This window comes from Ranitomeya imitator, chromosome 5 (genome assembly GCF_032444005.1).
Source record: "Ranitomeya imitator isolate aRanImi1 chromosome 5, aRanImi1.pri, whole genome shotgun sequence".
Taxonomy (NCBI): Eukaryota; Metazoa; Chordata; class Amphibia; order Anura; family Dendrobatidae; genus Ranitomeya; species Ranitomeya imitator.
In genome coordinates this window covers 563,604,206-563,619,168 of record NC_091286.1, presented here as the reverse complement: position 1 = coordinate 563,619,168, position 14,963 = coordinate 563,604,206, and the positions used below count along the sequence as shown (strand labels likewise).

General features: G+C 46.3%; 1 protein-coding gene across 4 annotated transcripts in view; it reads left to right on the top strand.

The window, feature by feature from the left end:
- Positions 1-14,963, top strand: part of DGKD (diacylglycerol kinase delta) — a 115,948-nt gene that overhangs the window by 66,995 nt on the left and 33,990 nt on the right. For all 4 annotated transcript variants that reach the window (XR_011312498.1, XM_069727698.1, XM_069727699.1 and 1 more), the window contains exons 14-20: positions 8,527-8,626; positions 8,761-9,016; positions 9,213-9,359; positions 10,656-10,754; positions 10,840-10,936; positions 13,260-13,370; positions 13,466-13,562. Coding sequence is in view for 3 of the 4 variants with exons in the window: in XM_069727698.1 (XP_069583799.1) it covers positions 8,527-8,626; positions 8,761-9,016; positions 9,213-9,359; positions 10,656-10,754; positions 10,840-10,936; positions 13,260-13,370; positions 13,466-13,562 (907 nt within the window). In the remaining variant the exon portion in view is untranslated. The remainder of the gene's footprint in view (positions 1-8,526; positions 8,627-8,760; positions 9,017-9,212; positions 9,360-10,655; positions 10,755-10,839; positions 10,937-13,259; positions 13,371-13,465; positions 13,563-14,963) is intronic.

The following is a 14,963-nucleotide window of genomic DNA, read 5'->3' as shown; positions in this document are numbered from 1 at the left end:
TCTGTCGATGAGAGGGGGAGCATTGGGAGGACCCCATACACATCAGATAGTCTGACTGTGGCACCGAAATTGGCGGGGTTTACCAACTTTCATCTAATCTGTATGGAAGTCTTAAATTTGGCCAGATTTACACAGTGATTTAAAGTGCATGGAGCCAATTCAGCAAAGCTTTTCTGCCAGTAAACTGGCGTTAAAACTTTGAAAACCAACACAATGTTTGTGCGAAAATGTTATCACTTTTAGTGGGGTTTTTTTTTTACGCCAGTTTGAATAAACTGTGTTGAAATAGGCAGAACTGGACAGGACGCAAATCAGTCCGTACCACTATATTCCCTCTGCCTAGGGAAAGTGAACAGAAAAAGCACATTTCTCCGAAATCGCTAAAAAATATTGTTATTATTACAAATTTCTAAAATTAATACAACAATTAAAATACAAATCAAGACCTCAGATGTGAGAGACACCTGGCTAATGAATCCTTTAACCACAATTATGAAAATCTCCTATTGCAATCTAATAATCAACAATTGATTTTATTAGAGGAGTATTACCACACAATCCCGATCTCTGTGTGTGATAATATAGGGACATGGATTGTCCTGGGTTAAGTGGCTAACATCAGAGCCACATATGAATGCACTGGCGTCCCCTGAAGAAGTGCTGATGAAACGCGCATCGGGGTGGAGGAACACGGCATCGAATTCACACATTTAGTAAGTATTTATACAGAGAACGCTTTAGCCCTTACAGGCATTGTTAGCTTTATCACGCAGTCACTTCAAGTGATTAATAGCAGTGACACACGGTGCATTATAGTAGGCCAAGATGGCTATTGTGCATTCATATTTGGCTCCGGTGGTAGCCACTTAACCCAGGACAATCCATGTCCCTATATTATCACACTAAAGGTACCGTCACATTAAGCGTCGCTGCAGCGATATAGACAACGAGCCGATCGCTGCAGCGTCGCTGTTTAGGTCGCTAGGAGACGTCAAACACCGGCAACAGCAGAACGATGCAGGAGCGATCCAGTGACGTAACGGCGACTCACTTATCGTTCTCGCTGGTTGTTGCGCCATGAAAAAACATTGCAGGCATCGTTGCTTTTGCTGTCAAACAGGACGAATCACGCCGACCTGACGACCAAATAAAGTTCCGGACTTTCAGCGACGACCAGCGATGTCACAGCGGGATCCTGATCGCTGCTGCATGTCAAACACAACGAGATCGCTATCCAGGACGCTGCAACGTCACGGATCATTGTCGTTCTCGTTGGAAAGTTGTTCAGTGTGAAGGTACCTTAAGAGATCGGGATTGTGTGGTAATCTCCTCTAATAGAACCAATTGTTGATTGTTAGATTGCAATAGGAGATTTTCGTAATTGTGGTTAAAGGATTCATTAGCCAGGTGTCTCTCACATCTGAGGTCTTGATTTGTATTTTAATTGTTGTATTAATTTTAGACATTTGTAATAAAAACAATATTTTTTATCGATTTCGGAGAAATGTGCTTTTCTCCTTCGCCTCATTGGGGGACACAGCCCGTGGGTGTATGCTGCTGCCAATAGGAGGCTGACACTAAGTGATACAAAAAAAGTTAGCTCCTCCCCTGCAGTATACACCCTCCTGCTGGCTCTCAGCTAACCAGTTCTTGCTTAGTGTCTGTAGGAGGCACATGGGTCTGTTTCAGACCCCAACGTTTTTATTTTATTGTTTACTTTTCTGTAAATTTTTATTTTTTAATTAACGGAGTGAAGGGGGCGACGGTTCCTTTCAAGGTTCCGATCTCCCCCGAACCATCAACAGGCGAGCACGGCGAGTATTCCTCCCCGTACCCTTTCCTGCGACGTGGGAAGCCATGCCTGAGCTCACTTCAGGGGCGACGGTTCCTTTCATGGTCCCGATCTCCCCACACCAGCAACAGGCGACCACATGGAGTGTCGCCTCCATGTATCCTCTCCTGGAGCCAGGCCTAATGCCGGACAACTGGCCCTGTCCACCCGGACTGAACTCCGTGGCTGTACAGAGGCCCCTCTCTATGGCGTCCGAGCAGCCCCCACTGTCCCACCACTGTGAAAGCGGATGGCACAAGGAGGCGGACGGTTCCTCTCCACCTCTCTAACAAACGGATGATGGATTGAGGCTTATCCCTGCACCGTCCACGCTGCACAGAACAGCGCTGAAACCCACATCCGCGGCGGCTCCATGCCGGGACGCGCACCAATGGTGAGTGGATCCATCTTCAGTGGGATATCCACATGCTGACAGGCAGCCTCAGCCACTTCCCTGTGGCCCACCTCTCTGAGGTAAAGCTCTGGATGGCTGCAAAAATTTAGTCCCCGGCTTCGGCCGATTTGTAGGCCGCATCCTGGAAGCCTTGCCTGGAACGACCCACTGGTATCGTCCGCCAGCTACAGAAATTTAGGCCCTGGCTTGGGCCTATTCAACATCGTGTCTGTGGCTCCGCCCCCGGAATTGGCGCTTCTCGCTCTCTGCGAGATTTTATCAACTCTGCAGCTCCCGGTGGCCATCTTGGTCCACCCGGCCAGCTCACACTGGGGTGACAGTATTTTTGCATTAAAGGGGCACATCGACTCTACCAGTATCCCTACCTGATGGGTCATCAATTAAAAATACCACGGACTGTCAGATAGCAAATCTGGTTCGTTCCGTCTTGCGGCTTCGGGTCCAGCGCTCTATCCTCCCTAGCGGCCGCATGGATTGCTAGAGCAATGGTCTCCTGGCTGGAGACCTTAACTACCTTGATTCACACCAGCAACAACTGGCCAATCAAATCCTTTGAGCGGGAGTCTGACAAAGGATTGTATAAGGATTGTCCAGCACAGTCTAGATCTAAGGGATCTTGGTTCCAAACAGGGGAACGAAAAGGAAGATCGACCCTGGACCTCAAACTTCTAACAACCTTTGACATGGTCCTCCTTCTTTGGATGGAGTTCCTCCGCTCAGCCATTACTTCAACAGAAAAAGGTGCAGTTTCCGGCATCCATCGACATTCGGGTTGCTTGCCCTCTGCAAAAATTCCTTCGCCTTTCCATTCGTCAACAGCATTTTCAAGTCACAACCTTGTCCTTCGGCCTTGCTTCCGCACCCAGAGTGTTCGCTCGGGTCATGGCGGATGTCATGTTTCTCTTGCACTCTAGAGGCGTGCTCGTCCTGCCCTGTTTGGTCCGTCTAGCCGCCCTTCCAGGACTACGCTGAGTCGTCTATATCTCTTGCGATACCTTCTCTCCTGGGCTGGCAGCTACACTTAGACAAGTTCTCCTCATTTCCAGCCCAGCAGATATCCTTTTTGAGGATGATCCTGCACACTTCTAGAAGGATGGTAATTCTTCCTCGAGACAAGGTCATGACCCTTCAACAGGGAGCTCGCGCAAGGAGAGTTCTGAGGACTTGATTACTCACCCCCTCATTTCATTCGATTTGCTAAGAGAGTTCTGAGGAAAAATGGTGACAATGGAAGCGGTTTCCTTCGCTCCGCTCGTTTTCAGCAAGTCAAACAGACTTTCAGACAATAGTGTCTGAGTTTCTTCTTCATCCAGGGCCTTTCTCCCGGTTCAATGGTTATTAGTAACTACCAATGCCAGTCTTCTTCTCCCCATCATTGTTCTGGAGATCCGAACGGTAGTCTTACAGCAGGTCCACTGCCTTCTGGCGGGTCATCCTATCCGAATTCAATTGGATAATGCCACGGCGGTGCCTTACGTCAGTCATCTAGCAGGTACCCACGGTCAGGCGCCATGACCGAGGTACCTCACTTTCTCTGATGGGCCGAAGTCTATTATTCGGTGATCTCGGCAGTATATATCCCAGAAGTAGAACTCTGAACGGCAAACAAATTCAGCCATCAGGGTTCCGCCTCAAGTCAGTGGGAATTTCACCCCGAAGTCTTCCATCAGATCTGTCCTTACTGGAGCTCTCCAGTTGTAGGTGGGATGACATCCAGACTGAAGGCCAATGTACTCGAGTTCGTGGTTCGGCCTCGAGATCCAAGAGCCATCGCTCTCCATGCTCTGGTTCTGCCGTGGTACCAGTTTCCATAACTCCCCTTCCACTGCTTCCGAAAGCCTTTCGGAAGCAGAAAGGGGCCCAGTGATCCTCAGAGATCCGCACTGACCATGTCCATTTTTTGTTTGCGGAGCTAGTATCTTCTCGCCTTATCGCAGCACAACTGCAAGTAGGGACTTTCTCACAGGGAGTATTCACACGTAGTTTTTCCCTATCGCATACCGTTAGATCATTGGGACCTTATTATTCCTAGGAGCCTTACAGTAGGCTCCTTTTTCATCCAGGCAGACTTTACTATCAGGGAAAGTCGTCCCGTTCTCCTCTGCGATATTCTCACTCTGACGAGTCTTCGGAGCTAGCTTCTCTGGTCTTTCAGACTTTTTTCCCTTATTACCTTCGAGGCAAGGTTGTCCTCAGGCCATCTCCATCCCTTGTTACCAAAGTGGTACTGTATTACCACTGTTATGAGGGCATAGTTCTTCCCTCATCTCTTTTGGCTCCAGTCCACAAAATGGAATAAGATCCCCCATATTCTGGACGAAGTGAGTGCTCTGAGTAGGTACGTCTTGAGGACGGCGTCCTTCTGAAAGTTGGACGTTTTATTTGGGCTTCCTGACGGTAGAGGAAGGCTTCCTGACATTTTCAGGAAGGGTTTAGCCGTTTCATCGACCATGATAACATGGTGAATTCTTTTCACCATCCAGGAGTCCTTCCGTGCTAGAGATCAACCTATCTCCCTGTCTATCAAGGGTTCTACGCACCAGGCATCAGCAAGGCACGCCTGCAAGCTTGCGGATTCGTCCAGTCCGCATGCATTCTTGAAGCACTATAATTCCCACACTTTCACAGATGTGAGTCTGGGCAGGCGGACTCTGCAGGCCGCGGTGGCGCACTTGTAAGTAGCGGTTACACAGGGCCTGATCTATTGTTGTCCCCACCCAGGGACTGCTTTGGGACGTCCCACGGTCTGTGTCCCCCAATGAGGCGAAGGAGAAATAGGGATTTTTGTGTACTCACCGTAAAATCCTTTTCTCCGAGCCATTCATTGGGGGACACAGCTCCCACCCTGTTATTAGCTTATGCTTGTTTTTTAGAATATGACATGCTATACGCTCATATATTGTTATTGATCTGCTACTGCTTTTGCACCGAACTGGTTAGCTGAGAGCCAGCAGGAGGGTGTATACTGCAGGGGAGGAGCTAACTTTTTTTGTATCACTTAGTGTCAGCCTCCTATTGGCAACAGCATACACCACGGTCTGTGTCCCCCAATGAATGGCTCGGAGAAAAGGATTTTACGGTGAGTACACAAAAATCCCTATTTTCTGTTCACTTTCCCTAGGCAGAGGGAATATAGTGATATGGACTGATTTGTGATATATGTGTTTGGCACATGTTTTTTGTTGGATCATTAATTGATGTCAGAGCTGGACAGGAGTCAGCACAGGGTGTGGCCGTGCCAGCTCATCCAATTCATGAAAAATGCCGGTGTTTGGACTCCAAAAATGTTTCTGCAGTCACTAACTAGAGTAACATTTCAAGCGAGGCGCAAGAAGGAGTACACCACTGAGAAGATGAGCCAAATTCATTAATTGACGTGCTCCTCTTAATGAATTTGAAACTTCCACCTCCAGGGAGCTCTTCATTAAGACTGGTGTGTGCTATGTCAGGCTTAATGAGTCTGCCCTCACAATGTCACATTCCGCTTGTCCACAACTGGCCCACATTTGCACCTCCACCAATGCTGTAATAAAGGTTCCCGTAACTGACAGCTCATTTGGCTGACACCTATTTCTTTTGACTTCACCTTATACATGAACGGTTGGTTCAGCTGAGCTTTCATATGTTCTCTATAGGGAGATCTGGCAGGGGCACAAAGGGACCGTGAAAAAAGAAGTCAAACCTCTCTTTAATAAAATTCTTATCTAAAGGTGGGAGACTTCACATGCACAGTAGAAGTTGGCAATTTGGATGGCTTTTATCTATTGTGTGTGGGCTCTTAAAGGTGTCAGAAAGTCTGAGTTCACTCTGTGACTGTAAACTGCTGAATCATGACAGTGTGCGATTCCCCTGTATTCACAGTGCCAGTGCACATGTCACAGCATGTCCGCTATGTGCATACTTGTGGTTATGTGCTGATTCGATTCTCCTGTGCTTCCCTCACTGTTCTATTGAGACAAATCAGCATGGAAGTCAGGTATGTAAATCGTGCACATACAGTGTCGTGACCACACATTCGCACTGTGTGAGTACATCTGAATCGTGACAATGTGATCATTACACACTGTCAAGATTCAGCAGTCTACAGTCACATAGACTGCAAACGGTTTTTTTTTTTTTTTGAGGCCAAAGACCCCTTTAACACATGCAGCTTCCACTTTAACCTGCTGTAACTTGGACTAGATCGCTGATATATTCTTGGCCAAAGACGTATCATGTATCTTGACAAGGAAATCTCAGATTTTTATTTGGTATAAAGTTCACAAGAAAAGCTTTAGATAGTTCTTTCATAGAAATGGCAGCCGTGTTGGCGGACCCGGATGAAGCCTTGAATGGGGCTATCGAGATCATTGGGAAATTTGGAGCCTTGTCGGGATTGAGGATAAATTGGGATAAATCGGTCCTCTTCGAGGTGGATGGGGTGGAGGAGAGCAGAAGTGAGCCATTGGGAGAGGGACGGCTTAAGGTGGCATCCCTTTTCAAATACCTGGGAATATGGATCTCGATGCCAGTTACAGAGTTTTTGTATAGGAATTTGACTCCTCTCATGGGCGCCCTTGGAGCAAAAGTGGATGCGTGGAATAAATTACACCTATCGGTGGTGGGTAGGGTTAATCTCATTAAAATGGTTCTGATGCCCAAATTACTTTACGTCCTACATAATGCGCCAGTTTGGATTCCACGTGGGAAATTCCGGCAGATTAATGCTCTTTTTAGAAGCCTGATATGGGGGAGGCGGTACCCACGTATTCGCCTGGAGACGCTTCAGCGACCCAAGGAAGGTGGAGGATTGGCTTTACCCAATCCTGAGTTATATTTTCTTGCAGCCCAGAGCCAGCATTTGAAGGGCTGGGCGCGGGGAGCGTCTACCAGTGCGGTACAACACTTGATGGAGAGGGTGACAAACCGAAGACCGGTGGCGCAGTGTCTGGAGGATGGCTCCTTGGGAGTATTGGGGAAATTATACCCAACTATGTTTTTGATACATAAATTATGGACCAGACTGCGACATATTCGGGGGGTTACGGGGCTGACTAAATTTACACCGATATGGCTTAATAATAATTTGGTTGAGTTTGCGGCTCTTGGAGTGCTGGCGGAGTGGCAGGCCAAAGGAATCCACTTGGTGGCTCAGATAATTCAACAACAAGGATTAAAGTCCTTTTCGCAGCTGCAGGGGGAGTTTGGATTGAGACCGACTGGGGAGTATCAATATGCTCAGATGAAACATGCCTTTAAAGCGCAAAACAAGGGCGGTGGTATTGAGATCCAGGAGGACATAGTTCTGGAATACGTATGTGGGGAAGGGTCCACAAGGGGAGTCATTACCACCCTTTATAAGGACCTTCTACATGCATATTTACTAGACTTCCCTCTAAAAGCGAGAGCGAAATGGGAAAGAGATTTAGGCCCAATGGAGGATGAAACCTGGGAGTCGGTGTTGGAGTGGGTTCCACGAGTGTCACTGAGCGAGCCGTATAGACTATCGCAGCTGTACATCTTGCACAGAGTCTATAAATCACCGGAAGTGTTGCACAGAGCGGGGTTGCGTGCTGACTCTGAATGCCCGAGATGTAAGACTGAGAATGCAGGAATATACCACATGATGTGGACATGTCCAAGACTGGTTGCTTTCTGGTTGGTGGTAATGAGCCGTGTGGAAGGGGCGTATAAATGCAGAGTGCCGAGAGATCCGATAGTGTGTATACTGGGACATGTAGAGGAAATTAGAGTGGATAACACCTGGAAGATAGCAATAGCTAGGCTATTATATATGGCAAGGAAGGTAATAGCAAGGAACTGGATCAAGGATGAGCCGCCTACAAGGGGTGAATTCCTGAAATATGTTAAACATGGTCTCAATTTGGAAAAGGGGGTCTATAAAAGACGTGGGAAAATAGAAACGTTTGATAAAATGTGGTCTCCGTGGCTCGAGCTGGGATAGTAGGTATGGGAAATGGGAGGATGAGGGCCTCTGAAAGGAAGAGAGTGCTAAAGAACAAGCGGACATAAGTGATTCAAATGGCTCAAAGAGCCATCAATACTGGTAACAAAGTATAAATGGGTATGAGCTGTCAGGGGAGGGGGAGGTTTGGGTTTTGTTGGGATTGTTGGGGGTTTGGAAAATGTAAAAATTTTGTAATATACTGGAAAATGCATAAATTGTATTGTTCATATTCGCTTTCAATAAAAATCTATTTAAAAAAAAAAAAAAAAAAGAAATGGCAGCCGTGTTATTTATTAACGACGTTATTGTGCTCAATTTTATTTGTTCTTTTAGAGTCTTGTGTGAAACGGTAAAAGATTTTGTTGCACGTGTCGGGAAAGCCTATGAGAGAATGACCGAGAGCTGTGAAGAATCGGAAACCATGGCGGGAAAGGTACGTCGTTGTTCCACCATAAGACCTCGTCATCCTGTAATGTTACTGATTAGAGAAAGTCGAGTTTGGTAATGAACCCACATGGAAAAGGAAACGTCTTATTTTATTGGTAAAGATGTCTTTTTTTTCTGCAGTGCAATCTTCTGAGGGAAAAGCTAGACTCTCTCCTGAACACCTTAAATGAGGAATCGCAGGCTACATCAGTTCTTTCTCAGCCCCCGCCTACAATTAGTGAGGAAGGAGAGGAGTCCTCCGAAACCGTGGCCTGTCTGACCGCGATCACTCCTTCCCCTGGACGACAACTGACTTTTCGACCGCGGGAGCAGCTTATGCTAAGGGCCAACAGCCTTAAGAAAGCGATCAGACAGATAATAGAGCAGGCAGAGAAAGGTAAGTTAGAAATATCCAGAAAAGCAAAGGGTGGGATTCTGGTACATAGAAATAATATATCCGTTCTATGCGGTCGAGTAGATCTGTTTATCTATGGTGTCGGCAGATAGGAAGTTTATCATTGTGCATTCAGATCCCTTGTGCTATTTATTTTCGGAGGTGGTCTTGTTCATGGTGTTGGATTCTTTCCTTTCAGCTGTTGATGAACAGAATGCGCAGACTCCAAGTAGTGAAGATTTTCTTTTGCCTTTTGCTACTGAGGACGGCAAGGAACACATCATTACAAGTACTGTGATTGTGCATAGTGGGAACGCGTTGCCAAGGATAAGAGGCTCGAGTAGAGGTATTTCCTGTACTTCATGGTTAATGTTTTTTGCACTGGCATTTTTAGGGTAATTGAAGCACCACTCCAGTGTTTCTTTTTTTGAAATCACCCCCGGAGTGGTAATGTGTGTTCCCCGACTGTAGAAAAATACTTACCAGTCTCCGTCTTCATTGTCTCAGTGCCGCTTCAGTCCTGTTCTGCAAGTTGCAACCTCTTGGATCGCTTTAGTGTTTGCTGGGTCGACCGGAAGTCACTTCTCAATGTAAGAGCCAGAATGAGACTCTCATAGACTTACACTGGGGGCTTGTGACTGTTTAGCGCTAACTCCCGGTCATTCAGGATCTGCGATCACAGGATGGCGGAGCGGTGCCGGGAAGATCAGAAGATGGTGTTTATTTTTTTTACTACAGACAGGGAACAGACATTAAAGGTACCACTCCGAGGGTTAAATAAATAAAAAAGCCAAAGTGATGCTTTAAAGGGAATCAGTCAGAAGGATCAATATTCCTAAGCCGTCTATATGGGCATGTAGGTAATAGGAAGCTGAATAGAATGATACCTTGATATCTGTGATCCGATGTCTTACTCCAAAGTAATCCACTTTTTAAAAAAAGATGTAAATGAACTGTTAATAATATATATAGGCCGGACAATGAGAATCTGCCTCCAGAGCTTATAATAAATGATAGGGGACGTTACCAGTGTGAGACATGTAGATCAGGAGAGCAGACTGTCAGTCATTACGTGTTTCACACTGGTAACAACCCTTTCATTTAATATTATCTCTGGAGGCAGATTCTTAGTGAGATCTTTATCTGGCCAATAGATCTTACCAGCTCATTTGCATGTAAGAGAAAAAGTGGATTTCTCTTGAATAAGACATCAGATCGCAGATATCAAGGTATCATTTTACGATTTCCTGTGACCTATATGCTCATGTAGACCGGTTAGGAGGGTTCATCCTACTTACAGATTTTCTCTAAAGAGCAGATAAAATTGCAGATGCCAAGTGATGTTTTAGTGTTCCCAAACATATCTTATTTTGCACACGTTTACATCATCATCATTGAAGCAAGTACACTATTGATGGCCAGAAAACGTACTCTCAAAGATTGCTGTTAAAGTCCCACCTTATTCGGAATTCGGAATTTATTGATAACATTAATTACGGTAGCTTCTTTCTATTGCAAGGCAAATATTGTTATAACAGGAGCTAGGAAAAAAATGGTCTGTACAAGTACAAGTGTTGATGGTGTGAAAATAAAGTATGATTCTAATTCTTTTGCTGATGCAATATTTTGGCTGTAATTTCAGGTTCCAAGCCAGAAAAAAATTCCAGCAAAGTCAGTCTGTCCGCGGGAGCCACTGCTTCGCTTCCTAATGCCAACTCTCAAGGGGACTACATGTACCCCAGTAAGACATTAATAGAAATGTATTTTGTGTCTTATATGGCCAGAGAGTTTACCCGTAGTCACACGGCTTCTTTTATTATGTGCAGGTGTCAGACCAGGAATGACGACATCTTTACCAGTGAACGCTCTCATGAATCGTCTCCTGATTAACGCGGATTCCTTTGGCTCCGAACCTGATAACTTGTAAGTGCAGCTGATAAGAATATCAGAAGGATGATTACTAAGTTTACTGTCCTGATCCACTCACAAGCTCTTGCCACAATATCAGTCTTCAGGGGAGGTCATGACACCGAGCCGCCAGAGATTAGATAAATTACTGCAGATAAATCAGATAAATCCAGACATTAAGCTGAAGTGTTTTGTCTTTCACTCCTCGTTATCTTTGAACTGTCATTTTTGATAATTTCTCGCTTCATAACGTTAGTAAACTCCACATGGTCCGAGACGTTAGATAATGGTAGGCTGCTGGATAGGATCAATGTTCCAGTCTGTCTTTTGTTGTTGTAGTTTTATGCAATCTTGCATCAATTTTACATCTTCATTACAAATATCAGTTCATGAAGATGTTATTCAATTGCTTCAGATCCCACTTAAAGCTACTGATAATTATAGAATTTTTTTTTTACAACTGGGAACATATCAGCAAGTTTTTACATATGAAAGTAGTGTTGTGCTTTTTCATCCAATAAAAATTATACTTTTTTTTTTTTGTACAAATCTGATATGCTATTAATATGCAAATCAGGCTGGAAATGCACTAGGGGCGTCTCAGTGCTCTTGTAAAAAGCCATTCTAGTGCATTGACATGCCTTTAGTGCACTTCCAGCATGATTTTTATATGGATTCTAGACTAGATTTCTCATGACTGGCACATAGGATCAAAATTTAAAAAAAAAGGGGGACAAAGAGGGACAAGCTCCTAAACAGCCATACCAATACTTCCTTTTATTAAAATGTGCTGACTGGTCTCCTTATAGGGGTTGTCTGGCCATTGTGGTGCTAGTTTATAGTCACTGTATGTGACTTCAGGCTTGTGAATCCTCACATCACACACGAGTTGCATACTTCAGGCCACATTACGACTAGATGTGTTTGGCCTCGCTCCATACACTTGTATTGGGCAAGCCCGCATACGTCTAGTCAGCATGTGGCCGCATATATGCAAATCACTTACTTGCGGCCATGCACCCACAGATCCGAGCACTGTCACGAGAGAATCTTCACAGCCTGATCACAGATCCTAGAGTGACTGTAGACTTGTAACCTAAGGCCGGACAGCTCCTTTAAGTGACTAAACCTTTACAAATTGCCTCTTTAGAGAGGAAGAGGACTTAAACTCTATAGCGCCATCTCTTGGAAGCAGCATTCCTGCAAGTCTCTATCGACTATTACAGGGTTGATTGTGACTTGTAGGATTGCTGCTTCTAACATGTGGCTCTATAGAGTTCAAGACCTCTTACTCTCTGAAGAGGCAATTTGCATATTTAATTTCCCAGAGAAGCATTGCACGGCGAATAAGCCTCCTTACCTGGACATGCCAGAGCATAGAGAAACCTTACCCCTTAAGGTACCTTCACACATAACGATATCGTTAACGATATCGTTGCTTTTTGTGACGTAGCAACGATATCGTTAAGGAAATCGTTATGTGTGACAGCGACCTACGATCAGGCCCCTGCTGGGAGATCGTTGGTCGCTGAGGAAAGTCCAGAACTTTATTTCGTCGCTGGATCTCCCGCTGACATCGCCGGATCGGCGTGTGTGACACCGATCCAGCGATGTCTTCACTGGTAACCAGGGTAAACATCGGGTTACTAAGCGCAGGGCCGCGCTTAGTAACCCGATGTTTACCCTGGTTACCAGCGTAAACGTTAAAAAAACAAACACTACATACTTACCTTCAGCTGTCTGTCCCCGGCGCTCTGCTTCTCTGCACTCCTCCTGCATTTTGTGTCAGCGCCGGCCAGCCGGAAAGCACAGCGGTGACGTCACCGCTCTGCTTTCTGGCTGACCAGCGCTGACAGTGCAGAGGAAAGCAGAGCGCCGGAGGACAGACAGCTGAAGGTAAGTATGTACTGTTTGTTTTTTTAACGTTTACGCTGGTAACCATGGTAAACATCGGGTTACTAAGCGCGGCCCTGCGCTTAGTAACCCGATGTTTACCCTGGTTACCGGGGACTTCGGGATCGTTGGTCGCTGGAGAGCTGTCTGTGTGACAGCTCTCCAGCGACCAAACAGCGACGCTGCAGCGATCGACATCGTTGTCGGTATCGCTGCAGCGTCGCTGAGTGTGAAGGTACCTTTAGACCTAAATCTTTACATCCATTTAGAAAAATGATTGATCGTAAAAATCCCTGTTATCTGCACCATGTGGCGACAGTTACATTTCCTCTGGGACTTTCTCAATGGTTTGTGGGACTGTAATAAGTTAGGACTATTCAGGCAACAAGAAATCAGTAAATTAAATGATGTGGGTCATGTTCCATGCTTTTATGTTGTTCTTCAGGGATTGTTTCACAGAAAAGTGCGTGATGAATAATTACTTTGGGATTGGTCTGGATGCAAAAATCTCCCTGGATTTTAACAATAAAAGGGATGAGCACCCGAAGAAGTGTAGGTGAGAAATGGCTGTAAGGCGATATTGCCGTCCAGCAGAGACCCTTGAAACGGATTTTGTGTTGTATTTTTTCTAATGTGTTTCATCATTGACAGAAGTCGCACAAAGAACATGATGTGGTATGGAGTGCTTGGGACTAAGGAGTTATTACAGAGGACGTATAAGAACCTGGAGCAGAGAGTTCTTCTGGAGGTTCGTATGTGGGAGCCCGTCCTCACCTGTCCTCCTCTTCTCACTGTCCCTATTGTCTTTCTGATCCTGTAACCTTTGCACTATTGAGTTGTTTGTATGAGATGTCTCCAAAACTTAGAGGGTCTATCCCAATTTTTTTCTCTATTAATGATTTTTCAGTATGTTAATTTGTATATTTTAAGCTGTAAAAAATTACTGGTGTGATTTTTTTATTTTTTTTATTTTTAATCTGACACAGCAAATATGGCAGACACAAAGCTATAGGTGTGTAGGGTAATAATTTCTCAAATGCTGTGTCTGCATTAGCCATAGACTGCGCACTCCCCCTGTCATACACAGATCATAGCTGTGGGGGGAGCTAGGTGCCATTGTGCTGTATCCCAGCGCTATGCGCTGAGCTGTAATTTCCCTCTCACTGCTACATACATTGTTCAGTGGTGAACGGTGAGAGCAGGTCCAGGCCTTAGGACAGCGGCAGTGAGAACAGGTCAGGAAGCCTGGCTACTATTTGCAGTATGCTGACCTGGAAGAAGTAACCGCCGCAGCGCTGATACAGGGAGCTATTCTAACCTCTCACCCCTTAGGACAGTATTCAGACCACAGCAGTCAAATAATTGGTGGCAACTGTGCTCTGATAGTAAGTAGCGATGTGCTGCAGGAGGGGGCTGTGGAGTGATATGCTGCAGGAGGGGTCTGTGGAGTGATGTGCTGCAGGAGGGGGCTGTGGAATGATGTGCTGCAGGAGGGGGCTGTGGAGTGATGTGCTGCAGGAGGGGGCTGTGGAATGATGTGCTGCAGGAGGGGGCTGTGGAGTGATGTGCTGCAGGAGGGGGCTGTGGAATGATGTGCTGCAGGAGGGGGCTGTGTAGTGATGTGCTGCAGGAGGGGCCTGTGGAGTGATGTGCTGCAGGAGGGGGCTGTGGAGTGATGTGCCTCAGGAGGGGGCTGTGGAGTGATGTGCTGCAGGAGGGGGCTGTGGAATGATGTGCTGCAATGGGGGGCTGTGGAGTGATGTGCCTCAGGAGGGGGCTGTGGAGTGATGTGCTGCAGGAGGGGGCTGTGGAATGATGTGCTGCAGTGGGGGGCTGTGGAGTGATGTGCCTCAGGAGGGGGCTGTGGAGTGATGTACCTCAGGAGGGGGCTGTGGAGTGATGTGCCTCAGGAGGGGGCTGTGGAGTGATGTGCCTCAGGAGGGGGCTGTGGAGTGATGTGCCTCAGGAGGGGGCTGTGGAGTGATGTGCCTCAGGAGGGGGCTGTAGAGTGATGTGCCTCAGGAGGGGGCTGTGGAGTGATGTTATGCAGGAGGGGGCTGTGGAGTGATGTGCCTCAGGAGGGGGCTGTGGAGTGATGTGCTGCAGGAGGGGGCTGTGGAGTGATGTGCCTCAGGAGGGGGCTGTGGAG